The sequence below is a fragment of the Mus caroli genome, unplaced genomic scaffold, assembly GCF_978045245.1.
Source record: "Mus caroli unplaced genomic scaffold, Mus_caroli_1 scaffold_13, whole genome shotgun sequence".
NCBI lineage: Eukaryota > Metazoa > Chordata > Mammalia > Rodentia > Muridae > Mus > Mus caroli.
In genome coordinates, this window is record NW_028227268.1 from 28,522,186 (window position 1) to 28,545,435 (window position 23,250).

The following is a 23,250-nucleotide window of genomic DNA, read 5'->3' on the forward strand; positions in this document are numbered from 1 at the left end:
CAGTGAATGTTGAAAAGCCCTTGTTTTGACAGCTACTATATTTGCAGTTCTTAGTATCCATGGTGCAAAACCATCTCTCAGCCCAGTTCTAAGGAATCCAACTCCCTTTTCTGGCCTCCAGTGGCACTGCACACACATACATATAGGCAGAATACTCATACACTTAACCACAACAAAAACCAAAGCCAGGCCTGCAGGATTGCTTAGCAGATAAAAGTGCTGCTTGCTGCCCAAATCTGATTACTAGGTTCTGTCTTCATAACTCATGATAGGAGGAGGAAAAAAAGGAAACAGAAGTAGACCATACTTACGGAATATATTCGCTATGCTGAGGCTTTAACCCAGGGCCTTGATCCTGCCAGGCAGGTGCTGTACCGTTGAGGAATATCACCATCCCTATGAAACTACTAAAAATTCACTCAAGAAATTTAGAATATTTCATTAAGGTGGGAAATTGCCACCTAGATATTAAAGCTTTTGTATGCAAACTCTTGGTGGCATAAATGCTTGTTTGAACAATGAAAATAGAATTGATTCAGATTTTATGTTCCATTAACCTGTCAAGACTTATAGCGTAAGCAGTTAGAGGTGGTCTGAAGGAGCCTCAGCTAGTTCCTCTAGAAGGCCCCAAACAGTAGTTGCACTTTAACAGCTTGAATTAATGATTTGTTTTTTTTGACTAGGCAGCATGTTTGCATGGTGTAGAAGTCCAGCATATAGTTCAGGTATACCTAAAATCCCTGCACTTGAGGCAGGAAGATCAAAGTAATCTGGCTATAAACTGATTTAAAGGCTGCCTTGGACTTGGACACCCTCACCCCATTATGTACAAATGAGTGATAATGGGAAAGTCTATTCTGCTCCTTCTCCCTGGCTTTCTCCTTCCCTTCCCTTGAGTAAGCAGCCGTTTGTACTGATTTTTATGTGTCCTTTCTATTAGATTACTTTATAATGTGTAACTTGGCTCTTATTCTCATAGGGTCACTGTGAAGGGATATGTCTCTTTAAATGGGTGAGCAGACTTTCAGCTATGTGTATGCCATTTCAAGAAGCTAATCAGTTCTTAAATGCACTTTAAAATTAGGAGTTTGTGCTTTTAAAGTACAAAATCAAAGATTATTTTCCCATTCATCATAGGTGGCAACCAGATATTTTGACTGTCTCTAATGGCAGTAGATTTCCTTTCCACTAATGAGTTGTGTATAACAGACTACTCCAGTCCTTTTAGTTACATTTGGCAAATGAGCTGATTTGTTTGTTGTTTGTTTGGAGAACTGATTCTCTGGCTTACGGCTGAACTGTTGAATGCTAACCTAGATGAAGTTTCCCAGCCATTTTGAAATGAACTTCTTTTTAGGGTCTTTTTGATGTTCCATGTAATCAGATTTATTCAGAGATTGTGTTAGTTTACTTTGTGTCTTGTAGACATTTTAAAAGGTAAGGGAATTTAATTGTTATTGAAGGGTAGGTAGAGTTCTTAAAAGTCACTAAATCTTGGCTGTTTCATCTCATTTCTTAGGTTTGAAAGAGAAAATAGTGAAGCAATTTGAAGTCTCCCCAGATGGATCCTTCTTGCTCATAAGCGGCATTGCGGGGTTTTCTCACTTGCTATCAATGAAGGTGAAACATGTTTTCTCTTCTTGTTGTTTCCATTTGGTAGTAAGGCTAGGGTTAAGGATAGTCTTGAACTTTAACTCAATGTGAGTTTTTTGTTTGTTTGTTTGTTTTTCTTTTTCTTTTTGTTTTTGAGACAGGGTTTAGCTATACAGCCCTGGCTGGCCTCCAACTTATAGAGATCCACTTATTTGTACCTCAGACTAATAGGATTAAAGGCTTTCACTAGGACTGCTGACACTCGATGTGTTCTTAAATCTACTCAAGTAGAACTTTAGGAGAAGCTATAGGCAGTTGGGGGAAAACTTTCAACTAAGAAAAAGACTCAGGGCTGGAGAGATGGCGTAGGGGTTAAGGGCACTTGCGACTCTTGCACAGGATCTGAGTTCAGTTCTCAGTACTCACATGCTGGTTCCAGTCATCTGTAACTCTAATTCTAGAGGATTTGTTGCCCTCTTCTGGCTTCTGTGCATAGCAGGTACAAATGTGCACGGACATTGCAGATAATACAGATGTACACATAAAATTAATAAAAATTAGAGTCAAATATTTTTGGCAGATAGATATCAGCTTCTAATATCTGGTAAATAATTACTCTTTTAGACAAAAGAACTCATAGGTAGCATGAAGATTAATGGACGAATTGCAGCATCCACATTCTCTTCAGATAGTAAGAGGATATATACCTCTTCTGGTAAGTTTGAATGTATTTATGTTTAAAGTTTTATTTTAAAAAAGCTGCATAGTTTTCTATGTATTATTTTAAATAAGAAAATCAGATATAAAGAGTATTCATTTTCTGTCATTGCCAGGTCAGTTAAGAACTAATAATGGTGAAGGGTTAACCATTTGCTATGTAGTGTTAACATGCTTGCTACATATACACACTTCAGTGTGGGAAGATTCAAGGAGATAGTTAAATAACAGTGTCACTGAATTCTCATTGGGAACATGAGTTGTATGTAGAAGGTCAAACCTTGGAACAGTATCTATAGAAATGGACTGGATGAGAGGGAGTAAGGAAATTCTTTGAGGTGAATGTGAGTATTGTATGCATAATAGGGTGAGAAATGCTGCAGGAACAAGAAAAAGGATTGACCGTTTTGGGGGATTAGATGGCCTTTCCATCATGGAAATATTTGTGGTCTCTGTATTTAATATCTTTTTTTGTTTGTTTTAAATCTTGCTGTCTTATCTGTTGCTGTGATGAAACACCCAAGGCCAAAAAGCGAGTTGACAAGGAAAGGGTTTATTTGGCTTACACTTCTAGATCATAGTCCAACGCTGGAGGAAGTCAGGACAGGAACTCAAGCAGGGCAGGAACCTGGAGGCAGGAGCTGATGCAGAGGCCATGGAGGAGTGCTGCTTACTGGCTTGCTTCCTCTGTCTTGCTCAGTCTGCTTTCTTACAGAACCCAGGACCACCAGCCTGGGGATGTCGCCACTCACAATGGGCTGGGTGAGAAAATACCCTACTGCTGGATCTCATAGAGGCATTTCTTCAACTGAGGCTTCTTTTCTCTTTGACTCCAGCTTGTGTTAAATTGACACACAAAACCAGCCAGTATACTTGCTGACTTAATTAGTTCTCCAAATCAGTATGTGATATTGCTTACCCTTAATATTCTTAATTGTCAATGACTTGAAACAAACTGTAGTTGAATCACAAACTTTTTATGGTCCAGATCAGTTCATTTGCTTTCTTTATCATCATTAAAAGTCTGCTTATTTATATTGTATAACCTTAAATAATAGTCACACTAATGCTTGTTGGTATTGCTTTCCTTTTCATACGTTTGCTTCAGTTATTTATTTGAGTAGAATATAGCACCTTTGTTCAATTCAAATTTTTAATTTTTAAAAAAAAATTAAACCTAAGGATACTGTTTTTTTGAATGACTGATGAACTTTTGCATATGTTTGAAATGTTTTTCGTTCTCTGGAAATAGGGTTTAGTTTCCTTCTGCTATTGAAAAGTGACTAGAAATGGTACGTTTACTTGCATTTTAAATTTAAGCAAGATTAATTGAGCCCTTCTTTGTCTTTTGCTTTCAGAGAATGGAGAAGTTTATGTGTGGGATGTGAATTCAAGGAAGTGCATTAACAGATTTCTTGATGAAGGCAGTTTATATGGATTAAGCATTGCTGCGTCAAAGAATGGACAGTATGTGGCTTGTGGGTAAGTGAAGAGAATCACATCGTGCTTATGAGATGTTTAGCAGTTAAATACATGACTTTACTGACAGCTTAGAAATATAAAATCAGTAATCCTAGCTGAGCCTTTTGTTTTGTAAAATTGTCTTGATGTATAGTTAATATTGACAGCTTGTCAACTTTTTGGCAAAAACAAAAACAACAACAAAAAACGCCGCTAGATTACCTTAAATTGTAATGTATTTTCCTGAATTTAGAATACTCATTTGATCACGGCAAGGGTTCCATCTGTTTATTTAGCTTCTTGCCATTGAGGAGGTACAGTGATACAATTCTGGGTTTAATTTTCTAAGTCCTTTAGCTATATGTAGTCTATATATAATCTTTGCAGATATCATTTGTTAGTATGATAGGTGTCTTAGTCATTGTTCTTTTGCTATCTAGAGACACCATGACTTTGGCAACTTTTATCAAAGAAACCATTAAATTGGGACTTGGTTGTAGTTTTAGGAATTTAGTCTATTATTATGGTAGGGAGGGAGCAGTGGTAGCAGGTAGGCAGCCATGATCCTGAAGAATTACCTGAGAGTTCTACATCAGGATCCATAGGCAGCAGCAAAAAGGGAGAACCATTGAGCCTGGCCAGGGTTTTTGAAACTTTAAAGCCCACATAGTGACACAGTTCCTCCAGCAAGGCTACACTTACTCCAGCAAGGCCATACCTTCTAAGCCTTCTCAAGTAGTACCGCTCCCTGATGACTAGGCATTAAAAGATATGAGACTGTGGGGGGTCATTCTTATTTAACCCACCACAGTAAGCATTTAAAAATATTTTCTAAAACCTGTTATTAGATATTAGTAGAAGAAAAATAGTTTATGCTTTGGAAATGACCTTATCTCCCCACCTGACTTCTACACATGTAGGTGCAAGGAGGAGTAATCACATAGTTAGTGGTAGTTCCCAACTAAGTTACAAGATCATGTTAGCATGTCTAATTTTGTTGGTACAGGATATTAGATTTGACTTCAGTCCAAACAATAATTGAGCTATAAAGAAATTGCAGTTAGGTATTTCTTGCCCTGGAGTGGGACGTTAGTGGAGGTGGATATGTAGCATACTTTCTCAAGATTAAAATTGGGGAAGCTACTTGTAAGTATTTCCAGCAAGTTTGGGGCCTGGGAAGTCAAGTTGAACTGAGCTGGGAAACCTGGAGACCAGTACAGCATGGGTTGGATTCGCCTTCGCGGTAGGAGACACTGGCAGGCATCTCTCAGTTTGAGTGCCTGTGATCTTTTACATATTAGGCAGTGTCCAGGATGGCTGGCGCTGACTCTTAATCCCAGACACTCAGAAAGCTGAAGCTGGAGAGGCCAAAGTTCCAAGGCCAGCCTGGCAACAGTGAGACCCTATACCAAGAAAAAGAATAGGAGAAAGAAATGCAAAAGGGCTTGTGGGTACACTTTTAGCATTTGTGTGAATGTAAGAATGGCCTTAGGTTCAATCCCCAGTAATACAAAACAATAGGAACCAAGTAGTTGCTTGCAAGTATTGGAAGTTAGGCAATAGGTGCTGTGGGGGGTGCATGTCTTACTTTCTGAGTTTACCTTCTTCCACAAGTTGTGCATGGCAGAGTGGATGTTTAATACAGTCTTGATTTATGAAAGTATAAAGTGGACATTCTGTGCTTTCTTCAGATTTGTAGCTAGGCCTACAATTGAAAAGCTGTTCGGCCAGCCTGAAGCTGCGCATGCGTCTCTGCGTTGAATTCTTCAGCCATTGTGCTCTTGGCATGTTATTTCCACAATCACCAATATGTTCATCTAGGTTGCAGAGGTTCTTTTGTTTTAAATCTTTCCATTCCCTTTTCCAGTTCTAAGAGTGGAGTGGTAAACATATACAATCAAGATTCCTGCCTCCAGCAAACAAACCCAAAGCCAATCAAAGCAATAATGAATCTGGTTACTGGTGTTACTTCCCTGGCCTTTAATCCTACCACAGAAATCTTGGCAGTGGCTTCAAGAAAAATGAAAGAAGCTGTCAGATTGGTAATAACTCCTTTTACCCTTTTATCTTTGTAATTTAAAATTTCATGTTAAAACAGTGAGTGATAACAGAATAGTAGTGTGTGGCTTACTCTACTTCTTGCCTGTAGGTGGGGTTCAGTTGTAAGAGTGCTTCCCTGTCAGGCCCTTGGTTCAATCCCCAGGACCAAAACACATTGGAAATGGTGACACATGCCCGTCAAGGCTATCCTTGGCTATGTAGTGAGTTGAAAGTTGGCCTAGTGTACGTAAAAACTCTCTCTTAAAAAGCAACAAAACACTAAGGAGTTTAGTAGAGATATTAGTTGGGAGCTTTTGGGTTCAACTAGTCATTGCATTAGTGCATATGGCCACCAAATTTTGCAGTGTCTATTCTATTGGAAATGTAGGAATTGTCAGAATTCCTAAAGTTATCCTAAAGTTATTCCTAAAGTCATTTTCAGAGGTTTCTTCTAACATATAAGTTAAAGAACATATTTAAGGTAAGCACTTAATTGGCAATTTCCTTACTTATTTTCTAAAGGCCTGTAGCTACAATGGAGTGGAGGCAATTCTTAGAGTTTGAAAGTCAGTTGAGTTCCATTATTAAAGGTGCTGCAATTCACATAGCTAGCTATACAGGGATGTTGAGTACCTAGGATCTCAGGCCACCCCAGTTCTTATGATTTAATGGAAAGACATAGGACCCAGTATTTGGCTGTATTTATTACAGCCATAGGATAGATCCTAAGCAGGATCACCAAAGGGAAGAGCTACACAGGTAAAGTGTGGGGCAACCTGGGAGCCTCTTTGCAGTAGAATTGTACAGGATGCACGTAATAACTTCCATCTGTGAGGTGTGGCTGCACAGCACGTGTTTCTCACCTGTGGAGCTCCTTAGAGACCCAGTGCCCAGAGTTATGGTTGAGTGTTCCTAGCATTCGCTGAATTCTAGGTGCCCAGGAGTAAAACCAGGTATTAAGCATAAATCAGTTCATTTACACAGCTGACTTGGGCAACTGGGCCTGAGTGTACTACTCTTCATATGTAGCAAGTAGGGCACTGTTTACCATCCAAGGGCCATTTTTACAAGGTGTTTCTGAAAATACTGGCCTCAGGACCACATTAACTGTTTTGAGGTCAACCTTCGAGTTCAGTTTAAATGGCATCCTCATATCTGGAAGTTTCCTGCTCCTCAGAACCAGTTTCTTCATTTAATAATTCTTTGCTCTTAGACTCAGGTATACAGACTCTAACTTTGAGTAGCAATTTTGTGTTATGTGAACACTGACGGTTTGTGTTTTACAAAGACTTTTTACATTTCATTGAGTATGAACTTAGATGATAGTGTGTGTCTTATGAAGATTTACAAAGAACTCCTTTAAATAATTTGATATTGATAACAACCCTTCAGAGGATTTATTTATCCAAAAGTCAACAGTTAGTAAAGGGCAAAATTGTAATTTCAAACTCTTTCTAGTTTGTTGAGACAAGGTTGCAGGTAGCATGGGCTAACCTTGAATTCCTGATCTCTTGCCTCCATGTCTCAAATGCAGGGATTGTAGGCATGCATCACCACTGCCTTGTTTAGATTCTATACTCTTTGTAACACAATATATATAAGGCAATATGACTGGGCAAAGAAGCAGCTAAGCTCCTGCCTATGTTATACATACATATCTACCCTAGAGTTCATGGGCCATGTGTGTCCAATGATAGATACTAGTGAGGCCCAACACATTTGTAGATGACAGTGGCAGATTGCAATACTAAAAGGTTGGACACTTCTAGTGTGCATTGTCACTGTTGCCCTTGGGGTATAATAGAATTTGGTTGTGAGTTTTTGTTAAATGATTCTCAGAGCCACTTACTAATTGTTGTGACTTGTTATTTGATTGGGGTTGTTGTTTGTTCTTTGTTTTTCTCTCATTAATGTAAGTGATTTGCTGGCTTCATATGTTGGATGTGACAGGTGGGTTCCTTCTCTTGATTTCTTCTAGTCACCTGTTTTTCTCAAATATATTCTTTTCTGGGCTCTCATGATTGAGACTTTTTTCTTTCTTTGTGTGTAGTGGTTTGTTTTTTTTTTTCAGATCACAATTTCCTACATTTATACTTCTGATCCTAATCACACCCTCATTACCTTCATTGGTCTCACTTCCCTACCGGGAATCCTATCTTCTCAGCTTGTACTCTTCCTGCCTCATGTCTATTGGATAGATTCCTTGTGCTTGTTTGATTCTTTCTCCTTCCCTGAGTTTTTAGGTTTGCCTCTGTCCTTTCCTTTTCTATTTTGTTTGTTTTTGTTTTTTCCAGACAAGGTTTTTCTTTTTGTGTGTGTGTGTGTGTATAGCCCAGGCTGTTCTGTAACTTGCTCTGTAGACCAGCCTGGTCTCAAACTCCCAGAGGCAAGACTTTCCCTCCTGAGTGCTGGGATTAAGGCATACACCACCATGCCTGGCTTACATTTACCCCCTTGATCATATCTTAATGCCTTAAAAAATTACGTGTATGTGTGTTTTGCCTGCATATATGTTCCATCTGCATGCCTGGTGTTCATGAGGGTCAGCAGAGACTGTCAGATCTTCTAAGAATTGGAGTTACTGATTGTAATGAGCCACCCATGTTGATGCTGAGAGCTGAACCCCAGTCCTCTGAAAGAGCAGCCAGTGCTTTTTACTGTTGAACCAGCTCTCTAGCCCCTGTATCTGAGGTGTTTTGTTTGTTTTGTTTTGTTTTAGATATTTTCTTTATTTGCATTTCAAATGTTATCTGGAAAGTTTCCTATACCCTCCCTCCGCCCTGTTCCCCTACCCACCCACTCCCACTTCTTGGCCCTGGCATTCCCCTGTACTGAGGCAGATAAAGTTTGCAATACCAAGGGGCCTCTCTTCCCAATGATGGCCATCTAGGCCATCTTCTGCTACATATGCAGCTAGAGACACAAGCTCTGGGGGTACTGATTAGTTCATATTGTTGTTCCACCACCTATAGGGTTGCAGACCCTTTTAGCTCCTTGGGTGCTTTCTCTAGCTTCTCCATTGAGGGCTCTGTGTTCCATCCTATAGATGACTGTGAGCATCCACTTTTGTATTTGCCAGGCACTGGCATAGCCTCATACAAGAGACAGCTATATCAGAATCCCTTCAGCAAAATCTTGCTGGCATATGCAATAGTGTCTGGGTTTGGTTATGGGATTTTATCTGAGTTCTTGAGTGTTCTTGTACTTATTTTTCTTCATTGGTGTTTGAATATAGTGTTTTGTCAGTCTTGTTCTCTATTCTTGATATTTTTTCACAGCATCTTATCATGTACCCATGGCTGGCCTGGAACTAACAATATCAGTCTGGCTTCAAACTCAAGGAGATCTGCCTGCCTCTGTCTCCTGCAGTTAAAGGCATGCTCTACTGTGCCTGGCTGGCTCTTTGATCAGTTTTTGCTTAGTAAGCTTCTGAAATCTCTTTCAGACTAGGGATGGCTTCCCCGTTTGGTATGTTGAGTTGAAGAGGCCTAGAGCAGCTGTCAGTCTTTCAGTCTGAGTCATGTTGCTGTCTTTCCTCATGGTCATACTTCTATGTTGTTATTTGTGCCTCTGTGCTGTGGATGTCTCTGCTAGTTTTATTTAGGGATTTTACTGAACAGCTTATTCTTGAGGACTTAGACTCTACCTAGTACCACTGAGAGAGAGAGGAGAAGCTAGCTGTTGTAATAGTTACACCAAACTGAAAAATGTAGAAGAATATTTAAAATGGATTGAAGACTACTGACAAATTCCCAATGACCATAAAATAGAAAATGTAGAGTGCTGTCAAATGTTAACAAATCAAAATAAAAACCAAAAAACCAGAAATTTCACAGTGATAAAAAATTTAAGGAAACGAAGTTAGGGATGACTCAGTGGGTAAAGTCCTTGCAAGAAACAAAGTTAGAGATGACATGGTAGGTAAAGTCTTTGCCATTCAAGTGTGAAGCCCAGAATTCAAATCCCCAGAGCCCATTCCAGACTCTGAGATGGGAAGTGGATGCAGGACAATCTGTGGTGTGAGAGCTTCTGTCTCCAACACAGTAGGAGGCGAGGACTGACACCGACCTCCATGCAAACTCTCACCTACACTCACACACACGAGCTTGAACATGTGCGTGTGTACACACAAATCTAGTTATGGGCAGTTTGGCCATGTTTGTGGAGCAGTGCTTTCATGTATGCCATAGTCAAGTGACCTCTGTTTTTTTTTTTTAAATCAAGATAGAATGAAAAAAATTGGGAAAGGATAAGTTCCTAGTTTTTGTAATTTAAGGCATTTTTTTGATCTCCTGCAGGTTCATCTTCCTTCCTGTACAGTATTTTCTAACTTTCCAGTTTTTAAAAAGAGTGCTCTTTCTCGTGTTCAAACCATGGATTTTTCTCCCAGAGGTGGATACTTTGCCTTAGGGAATGAACAGGGCAGGGCCCTGATGTATAGGTAAGTATTATTTATATTTAAAGTCAGATCTCTAATAAACTGCTCTTTAAAGTGTGAAGAGAATATTCTCAATTTTACAGTTTTATAAAGAATTTATTCTTTTAATTTATTGCATGTTCAAGCCTGTCTATCATTACCTAACTGCATAATTCTCCCACAAATGTGTGTGTGTTGTATAATAACTAGTGTTTTTCCCCAGTAAGCTTTGATTTTTTTTTTTTTCTTAGAATGCTAATCGAGGAAAAGTAGCCACTTTAACAATACTGTTATTTTTTTGGTAGTTTGAAAGATTGACTTTTGCTGAGTTGACAGTCACTTTTTAATCTACTGGATTTAAAGAATTTAAGTGAATTTAAAGAAAAAAAAAAAGATGTTTCTGTCCATGGAGCTGTAAGCTATAAATAAGGATGTTAGTCACAAAAAGATCCAAAAATTAGGTCATGTATCTGTTTCTCTTCTTTACCCAAATACTTGTCTTTAAAACAGGCATAAGCAAAATTTAATTGAAAGGTGAATCTTCAAGGAGAACTGAGACTTTGAGTAGGAGCCTGTCCTGAAATGACGGTCCCTTTCCCTTGTGTTGGGTGTGGCTGCTGCACAGAACCCTACGTTTCTGTGTGCATGCTCCGGGGAGTGCTGCAGGCTGAAGGAAAGGAGGAATGGACATTGGTTTAAAAGATAGTAATGAAATGAAAATACAGCAGACTGTGGGTTAAATTGCTACCTATTATGAAATGAGAATGAGTTATACCAGGGTAATTTTGTCAGATTAGTTTGGGAGCAAGCGCAGATTTTACTAAAAGAGCTCTGTGAGAGCTGCTTTGGTTTTCTTTAAGCCCCAGAGCATTGTGTTTTTCACATTGTGCTCTAGAGTGAAACTGTCTTGCTGTGCTAGGGATTTGGATTGACAGCAAGCACTAGGAGTTAGTGTGTGTGGCTGATGAGGTATTTTGTCAGTCCCAGTTTGATCCTTTGGAGCCATCATAGCAGTTTATGATGTAAGGATCTAAACACATCTGCTTGTTGAGAATAGCTGGAATTACCCCCCCACCCCCCCACCAACCCCTACCGTCATCTTTCTAAGTGCTGCTCCATGATCAGATTTAACTACTCTATGGCTAAACAGTTATCTTTTGCCTTTTCAGGTTGCATCATTACTCAGACTTCTGAAGATTTTTTTTTTGAAGTAAGAAAATTCTCTTTTAAAATAAATACCATGGGGTTTAGGGTGCACCCTTGATGTCATTTGGTTAGAGGTACCTTATTGACTTAGCCTGTCTCTTTGCCCCTAGGTCAGCTTTACATCTTCAATTTAGGGAAGTGGGGTGCAAATAGATCAGGAGCTGTCTAACTGACCTGTACCTTCCTTGGGAATTTCTAATCCCAGTCACAATGGTCTGCCTCCTTCTGAAGTCACATTTTTAATATTGTATTCAGTAATTGTCACCAAAACTGTAGTTATGAACATGTAACCCACAAAGAGAGAAGAATTGACAGCTTGTGTGAACTCAGACTCTTTCACTTGGTGATTATTAAGTAGCTTGCCCTGTTGCAGAGAGTACAAGAATAAAATAGATTTTTGCTGGCCATTGTTTAAAACAGGCTATGTTTCCTGTATGACTACAGCTTAGACAGGACACAGGGGTGATCCTGACACTGAACTTTGCAATTAATCTTTTTACCACAGCTGACTGTAGGCCTTCTTAGATTTATGAATGTTGAAGACCCTATAAGAGTACTCATAAGTTTTAATCAGAGAAAAGGGTTTTTAAAGAGAGAAGGATCTTGAGCAAAGTGAAGAAAGCATTCTAGTTTTCTTGCCTATCAAAAATATAGTGGTGGATGGAACCTGTTGCTTGTGATAACTAGCAGTTACAAGTGAGCTTATATAACTTTTCTATTCTTTTTCAGATCCAGTTGAAAAATCCCATCTCAGTACATCTTCCCAGAAGTTTCCAAGTGTGATAATATATGAATAATGATTTGTGGAATCTGCTTAAATTAGCAGCAGTGTCTTAATAAATTTATAACTTTGACAATAAGTGTACAATAAGTGTACATGATTCTTTTTAATCTTTGTGTACACACACACAGTTGAGAATGTGATTTCTATGCATTTTCTTTAAAACTAAATGTGAGAAATGGAAACCTGTCTGTAATAAAAAGTAATATAGGTAAATATTTTCATTAATATTCCTCCTGTGCACAGATCTGTCCAGGCTTCAGAGCAGGGCTTTTAAAACTATCCAGTCACCTTTTTTTTTTTTTTTTTTTTTGAGAGACAGGCTCTCAAAACTTGCTGTGTAGACCAGGCTGGCTTCACAGAGATCCCCTTCTGCCTCCAAAATGCTAATACTAAATAATAAACTGCTTAAGTTATAAATGCCACTCCATCTGACTCTAGCACCAATACTTAAGAATTTTTATCCAATTCTATGTATATAGGTGTATAAAATTGGTATATAAGCATTTTTGTATGTTTTACCACTTATTAAGTGTAAAAACAAGTTTGTATACTAAAGAGATGGATGTATATGTTTATTACATAAAGAATTGTTTCTTAGCTGAATATTTGATACTGCAAGACATAAATACATCTTCATTTTTTTTTTCAGGGTTGATATTTTGATTTTGTAATCACTGCTGAGAATGTTATGCCTTAATACATTATAGAAAATGGCAAAAGTATATTTAGGACTGTTTCAGAAATTAGAAATTCTGTTCTAATCCTAATTAAACTTTAATTATTAAAACTTTTTATTGTAAAGAAATTTACACATGCTTTGATCAAACTCAGCTTACCCAGACGCATCTCTCTACTCACTCAACTTGGTGTTGTCTTTTCTTTCTTCAAAACCAGAACCCACCAAGGCCAGTTGATGCTGCTCATGTGTGGCTTTTCACTGGAGTGTGGCTGACTGGTTACCAGGAGCTACACTTGTAATAAAATGATCTCTTCCTCCCCAGTAGCTTCCATTGCAAACAGCTCCACTAGGAGTGGGACTTGGTGCCCACCTCACTACAAGAAGGGATTTGATCTGACGTGAGCTTTTACAGGTGGTGTGCATGCTCTTTAACTGCTGTGAGGTCACAACATGCAGGTGCCCTTCTGTGTCCAGAAGGTAGGGTTTCTTTGTAATTGTTCACTGCCTCTGCTGACCAAGCCAGCTCAGTCAGCCAACAGGCTCTCAAGGGAAAGACAGACGACATTATAGTATAACTCCATGAAGCAGGTTTATTTTTCTCCCGTCTTTTATACCATTCCAAGTACATGCAAAGAATAAGGTCAAGAAACAAACAGCAATGAACAGAAATAGTCAAGGAGCAAAGTCCTGTGGTATTCAGGGACTTATCAAGATGATCAAGCTCTTGAGCCTACTTCCTTGTTCTAGCCCAGTGTCAAATTCCTGCCCAAGCCTACTTCCGTGTCCTGGCCCAATGTCAAATTCTTGCCAGGTTTCTAGAAGTGGCCCCAAAAGCTCTCCACACTACACTTTCTGCCCTTCAATCCCTGCAGTAGTCCTCATGCCTTTGGAGGGATATATATATATATATATATATGCCTTTGGAGGGATATATATATATATATATATATATATATATATATATATATATATATATATATATATATATATAGTATATATGTCCTGCTGCGGGAACATTCTGCATTCCCTTGTTCTCTGTACCTTGACTAGTTACAGGTTTTTGTAAATTGCCATCTACAATAAATAGATGCTTCTCTGATGTGGGTTGAAGCTTAACCTATGGGTATAATGAGTCATTAGGAGTCTGTTTAATACAAAGTTCATATATCGTGTAAGGCATTGAGAATGTGGTAAACATTTGAGAAAAGAGCCTCAACAGTTAAGGTCAAACTGGGTAGCTACACATAGAACAAAATGATCTTTCACCCTGCATAAAGTTCAGCTCCAAATGAATCAAGAACTAAGACCATCTAGCAATTGATTCTCAGTTTGTGGGTTGTAACCCTTTATGTGCATATCAGATATTATTCAAACTAACGATTACAGTTAGGAAGTAATAGAATTATTTTATGCTTGGGTTACCATAACACAATTGTATTAATGGGTTGCAGTATTAAGAAGGTTGAGAACCACTGCCTAGAGAATACATAGGCATTTATTGGCACAAGAAAGGGCTTTCTAAACAGGACCCACAGATAAGCACAGGCATCAAAACCAACAAGTGCATAAAACTCAACTCTAGGTAGATGAAGGATTTAAGACCTAATACTCTAGGGAATACATTTGGATTAATTGGTCAAGGAAAGGATTTTGAACAGTACCCCAATAGTGCAGGCATTAAGACCAACAATAAACTGACCTCATGAAACCTCCAGTACAGCAAGGGACAGTCCACAGAATAGGAAAACTACATACCAGCTATACATTTGATAGGGTTAGATTCTAGAATATACAAAGAGCTCAAGAAACTTAAGAAATTGTCAAGAAAACCCAATTAAAAAATAGAACATGGAACTAAATGAGTTTTCAAAAGGTGACACCCAACTCACTGAAAAACGTTTTAAAAGATGTTCAACATCCTATAGGTGGAACAACAATATGAACTAACCAGTACCCCAGAGCTCGTATCTCTAGCTGCATATGTAGGAGAAGATGGCCTAGTCGGCCATCACTGGGAAGAGAGGCCCCTTGGTATTACAAACTTTATATGCCCCAGTACAGGGGAACACCAGGGCCAAGAAGAGGGAGTGGGTGGGTAGGGGAGCAGGGCGGAGGGAGGGTATAGGGAACTTTTGGGATAGCATTTGAAATGTATATAAAGAGAATATCTAATAAAATATAAGTTAAATTAAAAAAAAGGATGTTCAACATCCTTAGCCAGAAGGAAAACACAAATTGTTGAATGGTTTCTTTATGAAATGAATCAGCAATTCAAGCAGGTTTTAAAGCACTCAATGTAAGTAGTACAATCCAAAGACAAACGACTCATACTGAAAAATAATAGTAGGAAAATGTTAGGTTTTTGTTTTCCCTAAGTAAGTCATTTTTCTTTAAGAGCAGAAAAATTTGTTATACAGTAAAAACACCAAATCGATTGAATCAGCATTTGGGCGACATTGCATGGGGTGACATGGTGACACTTTGCCAAGAGCACGTGTATTTGGGACTAAAGCTGTAGGGAAGTTGCATAATTCAATAGAAATGGACACTGCCAGAAACACTGCCTGATTTGCTGTACATTGAATTAAAAAATATTTTTTTGGTTGCTGTACATTCAGAAACCTTTTACTCTGGCCAAATATTTTGCAGCCTTCCTATAGTCAGATATACGACTCCATATGGGGTCCACATCCAGCTGAGATGTGTTTTAGGGTTTCTGCTGACAAGGAGAGGCTGGGGCTGTCAGGTGGCTTCATGGAGTCAGCTTTAAGTGTTCCTTTCTAGAGACTAGAGCTAGGGTTCTCATGCAGGTTAGATCAGCATTCTACCACTGAGCTCCAGGCTCAGCCTCTCTTGGTAGAATCTTGTCTGGTTTTAGCATCTTTCTTAAACTACGTGTTCTGTGAAGATGAGTTGTTGTTATCTGGTTGTGGCGAGCTTTCTCCCTACTCCCCGTTTAGCAAGGAATTTCATAGCGTGCTAGTACTTCAAATTCTTGAAACGGTGGCTTGTGAGTGGTTTTTCCAGCCGCCAGAGGGCAGCAGTGGATTCTGAGTTTGAAAGGCAAGGCATCTTGTAGCCTTTCACCATCACCTTGTTCCTAGCTTCAGTTATATTAAGGCTTGTCTTAGAAATGAACACCAAGCTATGTATGTGCTTACTTTGTGGTTTTTTTCAGGAACTAGGGGTTTTAAGATATATGAGAGCTTATTTTTATAGAGAAGAGGATGGAAGTAGAGTTTACATTTTAACTGTATTTCATTAAAACCTCTAGATTGATTTTATACAATACTAAGAGAGTTCAACAACACTGTTTTAACATCCAAGGCAGAGGTTACTCTGCAGACACATTACCGAACCTGTTTCTTGTTTTTCATTTTGTTTCCTTCAGTGGACATTAGGGATTTTGAGTTAGGCTCTCGTTCTTTTTCTTACCACCAGAGCTAAGCTAGTTGTTCAAGGAGATTGCAGACGCACGTAAGAATCCCTTCACACTAGTCTCTATTTGACGGTGCTATGCTAGCATGACTGCAAGCCAGTCCCTGTTTGGGACAATCATCTTTGGCTGTGAAGTGATGATTTGCCATGTAGAATTACTGGTCTTTTGAAGACATGTCCTGTCTTTAAATGATAGGTGGAAGTTGTGTGCCTTACTAGAAATCAGTGTGAATGTTGAATGTGCTTCTGGTGAGGGTACGTAACCCCTTCAAAGCTATGTAGAATGGATGGATGAGCTGCAGGTACTGTGCCGTGGTGCATTTCTGACCCCTTGTGAACAGAGGCAAACTCGGGACAGAGGCGATTGTAAATGCTTACACATACCTCTGAAGAACTTTCAGCTACTCGCAGTCACTCAAATGCATCTCTGTGTCTTCATCACACGAGCAAAACATTGTTACTCTGAATTGGAGGAAATGGATGCTGAACAGATGTAGGGAAAGGGTAGAACGTGCTGTGAAAACTCCCTGGAGCTGAGCCGACGGGCATCATTCTGGGTATTGGATTTCATGTAATTCTCAGTGCTGTAACAGACGAGGTACTCGGATTTTATAGGGCAGTTAAGAGGCGGTTTCCAGCAGTTGTACATCCAGTGCTACAGCCATGGTCTACACAGGTAGTGAGTAGTCCTCACAGCAGGGCATGGGTACCCTGAGTGTGAGCTATTGATGTAGTAGAGCTTATGTGTTCTGCTCAAGAGTTTTGTTTCACAATGTGTTTGTACTGTAAATGGCATAGGTAATTTATAAACATTTTATGTTTGCATTGAGGTTGTGTTTAATGTGCCTCACTTAAAAAAGCAACCCCTGATGGTGTATAGCCACACTAAACACGTTTCTGTGTGTGCCCTCTCCTCTCAAATTCTCTGTACCCTATAATGTTAACAGCTCTAGTGCCCCATTCACTTGAGCTAGGTAGACTTTAAATTGAGACTTCTCTCTGTCATGCCTTGTTAACTGAACTTTTCCCCCTTCTTAAAATATTCTCTCCAGTCTATGGGCACTTTCTCAGTTCTCATCCGCTCTCATGCATGTTTTCTTATTTTATACTCTTCCATCAGCTTTCCACATTGCTGCCAGAGATTTAAGAAAATGTGTATGTTAGAAAACTTGAGCCGGGCGGTGGTGGTACATGCCTTTCATCCCAGCACTTGGGAGGCAGAGGCAGACGGATTTCTGAGTTCGAGGCTAGCCTGGTCTACAGACTGAGTTCCAGGACAGCCAGGGCTACACAGAGAAACCCTGTCTCAAAAAACAAAACAAAACAACAACAACAACAACAACAAAAAACAGAAGAAGAAAAAGAAAAAAAGAAAAAGAAAACTTGAAACATACAAAAAAAAAAAAAGATAAGGGACATTTACCTTTGTTGCAGCTTCAGTAATTATCAGCTCATATCAACTGAACTAGTTATTTTGAAGCAAAGGGAAAATTATTTCATCAGCAAATACTTCTCAGTCTGTGAAGAAATGTGTTTTAACAATGTAGGTCTCAAGCTGGGTGTGGTGGGTGGTGCATGCCTGCAATCTCACATTCAGGAGGCTGAGGGAGGAGGATGGCCATTTAAGGGTCAATTTGGGTTGCATAGGGAGACTTTCAAGAAAAGAATATTTAGAAGAATAAAAGAATACATAGAAGCACAGTACTTTAGCTCAAAATCCTTCAACAGCTCATCTCTTCCATAGAGCCCTTAGTTTCCCTCTAGAAAGAAGAGACAGAACCACAGTTCACAAGTCCTGCAATGACTCTATGCTGTGTAAGCATTAGACCAGGACCTGGACCATAGGAACTCTCAGTGAATGTTAACCACCATCCCTAGAGAGATGTGGATGCAAGGCGATAGTCTGCTCCTAAGCCTGGGAGAAAGCCGCGTGACTCAGGCCTTTTCCCATCCAGCTTTCTGTCTGTGTGTGTGTACTTGAGCTACTTTGCAATCTCCCTGAAGAAACCTTGCTGGGCTTCCTCCTGTGCCTTTGTTGTGGTTCATCTATTCTGACATTCTCTTTCCCTGCTTTTAAAACACCCAAACCGAAAGACTCAGTAGGGACTCCTCACCTAAATCATTCTGTCCAAATGATAACCTAGATGGGAATCTACTGTATAATACCCTTACCTTTTATTGCGCTTGTTGGTTACCACGGGATATTACTGTTCATAATTGAATGAGTGGAAAAATGCTATCTAGTGCTCAACTCTGAGCTGTGATTTTGATTTTTTTTTCTACTGAAAAAAAAAAGGACAAAACTCTATGAAATTTATACCTAGGGCTGAAGAGATGGCTCAGCGGTTAAGAGCACCCACTGCTCTTGCAGAAAACCCAAATTCAGTTTCAACCACCCCTAACTAGCTTCTCCCCAAACCAGCTCCATGGATCTAACACCTCTAGCCTCCAAGGGCACCTGCATCCAGTCCTCCGCCACATAATTAAAATGAAAACAAAGGCATTTATATTTGTTCCTTAGGGAAGGCAGGAACTTGCCTCCCATGTTGATGTTATGGTTTTAACATGTCTCTCTGTTGCTAGAATTTTGCTCAACTTGGCTTCCTAAGAATCTAACATTACACTTGATCCATGTGTTAAATATTTATTTTTATGAGCTCAGAAATTGATTTTATTACACATAGAGTAAAAGACAGGCATGGGGCACATATGACTAAGGGCATATTTTCTAAATCTAAAATCAAGAGTTGGCTGACATCGGAGTTTTATTCTACTTCCAAATGTGAGTGCCATCTTGGAGATGTGTGTGTGGGAGCAACGAAGACTCTTGAGGTATTCCGACAGCAGGATAGAATGCTTGGAACCGGGATGATTTTAAGGGCTAAGTTGTAGAAAAGAGCTTAAGAAGGAATGTTGAGGCATCAGAAGAGATGGACTGTATTGTAGGTAGCTGGAGGCAAAACCAAAGTTGCTTTAAAAATAGATAAGTTGAAAATAAACTATGAAACTCTGAGTCAGCCAGCAGCTGGTAAATGCCTTTTCTTATTGACATGCAGGCAGCAATAAAATTCCCTCATTGTTGGACCTGTCTCCTTTTCAGAAAGCTTATATGGGTTTGGCATAGTGAAACCAAATTCCCAGAAATTCAATTGCGGTTGTTTGCTGTTATTTTTATACATGCCTGTGTTTTCTTTAATGCACTACCCTCCGTTTTGTGCTCTCATTTGGATATCAGACCATCTATGCACCCACCCATCCACCCACCACCCATCCATCCATCCATCCATCCACCCACTTATCCATCCATCCATCCATCCATCCATCCATCCATCCATCCACCCACTCATTCATCCATCCATCTGTCCATCTGTCCATCCATCCATCCATCCATGCATCCATCCACCCATCCACCCATCCATCCATCCACCCACTCATCCATCCACCCAGTGAGCATCTATTGAGCACCTGTTTATATCAAGCACTGTTTTCCTTGCCCGACCCCAAGCACTGTGGGAGGAAGGACTGCTGCTAGACAGTGTATAAGTTGGATGAATATGGGGAATGGTGAAGGGCAGAAGCCTCTGAGAACATGGAGTGAGAGAGCTTGGTGAGCCTGGGAGGGAGGTGTCAGAAAGATTCCTCCTCAAGCAAATGTTTAAGCCTGGCCCTCAAAAAATGCCATTTATTTCCAAAAGCACATTTTTAGATGCTCAATTGTAGCAATTCTCACTTATAAAACAAACAAACAAACAACAAACCTGGTTGGAGAGACGGGAGGGTCAGAACCTCAGAATCTCAAGATCATTCTCACTCTCTCTTCCTAGTGAGTTTGAAAGCAGCCTTGTCTATGTGAGGCCTTGTCTTGAAAACAAATTAAGCAAGCTGAGCATAGTGGTACACACTTGTGATTCCAGCATTAGGGAGATGAGGACAGGATGGGCAGGAGTTCAAGTCCAGCCTGGTCTATGTAGTGAGTTTAAAATCAGCCCGAACAGGGGGCTGGACAGAACATAGAGCCTCAAACATATCAAGTGAAACAAACAAACAAATAAACAAACAAACAAACAAACAAACACATTTCTTTACCTTTATAGGATAAGTTTGGAAGCACGAGTAGTATTGGTTTGCCGATGGAGGAGCGTTTAACCCTGTCTCTGTCACCTCTGTCTTCCCAGTGGCTTGCTCTATGTTGTGCTCTCTGGACTCCCCTTTGTACAGTGTGAGACTTCCACACATTTTATTGTTATTTTGCATTTTATTTTTATTGTTGCTCTTCATTTGGAGCCCAGGGTCTGCCCTGTATCTTCTGGATCTGCAAGGGACCTCTTTCATCTTTCATGGCTTCCCCACTCCACCGTAGTTTGATGACAGAGAATTCTACCTTGACTGGTTTACTTGGCTCTTGGGAATTAAGCAGAGAGAGTTGCCCACAGAAATGCGCTTTCACTGAGCTGCATCCCTAGCCCTCTCTGCACTTTTACACAGAACTGTAATAAGGCTTTGAAAGGGCATGGAATAAATAATTTCTTTCTTTCCAAGTCTGGGATAACTGTTCTCATTATAATGTTGCCACAGTTTTAAGGTGGTTAGCTCTAAGTTCAGCACCGAGTGAGATCTTTGTGTTTGTTTCATTGTTGGTGATGAATCAGAAAAGACTCTGGCAGCATATCACACATAATGTGTGCTGCATAAATGCTAGATCTCTTCCTCTGTGCCCCTTGCTCAGACAAGGCTAGTGCAATGCTGCTAAGAACTGTGAAGGTCCTCTGGCCTGACCATAGGGATGCTGGCCTGACCATAGGGATGCTGGCTTGACCATAGGGATGCATTCTTCAAGGCTACATGGCTTTTCAACAACAGAGATACGCTTGAGATCCAGGTTTTGATATTCAAACTTAAATGTCTTAAGTTGCATGTAGATCCTGTATAGCATCCAGTACCCTCTCCATTCTCTTTGGGGACCCTCTGTGAGGCTCACTAGCAGGTAACAAATGCCTTGGGCCTCAGCACTTAAACAGGTCTTCTTTTTTTCCCTACAAAAGTACACTGGCTCCCTCCATCTTAGGAGGTCCCAGCTCTCTCTTGTAAAGCTCTATTGCTGGTTGTCTGTTAGGGATGGGGTTGGGCAGAGCACCAGGCTTCTGGTCTTTCTCAGAGCCTGGCCTCTCCTGAGGGTTTGGACTATGTGATAACTAATATTGGTTGTCAAGTTGTTTATATTGAAAATCAACTAAAACACAAGCCATTGGGCACTCCTGTGAATACATGGATATAGACAGACATTTTCTGAAATTGTTCTTTCACTTTGTAAGGATATAGGAATTAAAACCAAAAAGTTTTTTTTAATGTAATAATCAAAATATCCTACATCTCTCAATCTTTGGAGGTGTTATTCAGGCATTCCGTTTACTTTGCATTCTTCAGGAGAATTAAATCATCTATGTCAAATTAATTTTTACTTCCTCCCAAATAAAATTCTTATCATGGTATATTATAGCTTTCCTCAGCCAGTAAAGAAAAAAGAAGAAAAAAGTAAACTTCTCATTAAAAAATATTTATCTAATGTATAACTCATAAAATTAAAGTCAGAAAAAGTTCCAGAATGCTTAAAAAGTATACAGGCCTAGATAGATATTTTGTAACCTTATGTCCCATAAGCGGAAATTGCTTATAATGTCCATGAAGTTACAGTTACTATTTAATTATTGCATTAGCAATAGTGTTTTTTGGTTACGAAACTTGGAGGATCATATTGTTGGTAAATACTCTTCTCAATTTCTTTCTTTTCTTTTTTTAATGTTTTATTGATTCTTTATGAATTGCACATCATGCGCCCCCCATCCCACTTATCCCCTGTCCTCCATATCTGCCCTCTGCCTTTGCAACCTCCTTTCCAAAGAAAACAAACAAACAAACAAACAAACAAACAAATCAAGATAACAACAAAAACCCAACATTCTCCCCTCCTCCCCACACAAACAAACATCTTGCCATTGAAGCTGTAGTGTGTCATGGTGTGTCACAGTGTCACCCTTTTGCCCAAACAGCTTTACTTGCAAATGTTCATTGCAGTGAGTCATTGGTGTGTTTGAGGACTCTAGCTTCTGCTATACTATCGACATACTATTCGTGGATCCTCACAGGGACTCCTCTTGATATTCTGTGGTTGCCTTGTGTCATGGAGACCCTGCAGCTTTGGATCTGCAGGACTGGCCCCTTTCTGAGCTCCAGCAGTTTATAGATGGGGTAGGTGTTGGGGTGGGCCAACTCAAAGCCCTGGGTCTAGGCGTAGGTGGTAGCTAAGTTGCTCAGACCTTGAGCTCCCCTGTGATATTGCCACCGGTGCCAGCTCTTCCACTCTCACACTCCCCTGCCACTCTCCCACGATGCCCAGGTGAGGAGTGGGGCCAATTCTGCACAGCCTTAGGACATCAACATGGCCCCAGGTGGTAGCCCAGACTAGGGACATCTGCTTGGCCTTTGGTGGTAACAAGGACCCCCACTGCTGCAGGGCCATACACCTGGCCATGGATCATGGCCTCAGGTGACAGCACAGGCTCTCACATCAGACTGTTCCTCACTACGCTCGTGTCTCCAGTTCCATCTCCCTTCATTGTGCACACACCATTCTGATTTTCTCTCTCCCATCTCTCCACCATTCACTTGCTCATCTGAGTGGCAGCCAGGTCTCTGGGTGCCATCTGCCCCACACATACTGTGTGATGGCAGGTGGGGGTCATCTTAGGCATTGAGTTTTGGGTTCTTTGAAGCAGGAAGATCCATCCTAAATATGGGTGGCCTCTTCTGTTGTCAGCCTAGATAAAAGGACATGGGAGAAACTGCTTTTTGCCTTAACTCTTGCTGACAAGCTCATTTATTCTGTTGTTGTAGTATTCTCTCACTGATATTAGAAGC

General features: G+C 40.0%; 1 protein-coding gene across 1 annotated transcript in view; it reads left to right on the forward strand.

Annotated features, from left to right (window-relative positions):
* Utp18 (UTP18 small subunit processome component) overlaps positions 1–12,989 on the forward strand; it is a 28,715-nt gene extending 15,726 nt beyond the window's left edge. The window contains exons 9-15 of the mRNA XM_029483032.2: positions 1,520–1,620; positions 2,218–2,308; positions 3,669–3,792; positions 5,639–5,813; positions 10,110–10,252; positions 11,398–11,438; positions 12,164–12,989. Of these exons, the coding sequence (XP_029338892.1) occupies positions 1,520–1,620; positions 2,218–2,308; positions 3,669–3,792; positions 5,639–5,813; positions 10,110–10,252; positions 11,398–11,422 (659 nt within the window). The 3' untranslated portion in view covers positions 11,423–11,438; positions 12,164–12,989. The remainder of the gene's footprint in view (positions 1–1,519; positions 1,621–2,217; positions 2,309–3,668; positions 3,793–5,638; positions 5,814–10,109; positions 10,253–11,397; positions 11,439–12,163) is intronic.
* The last annotated feature ends 10,261 nt before the right edge of the window (positions 12,990–23,250 follow it).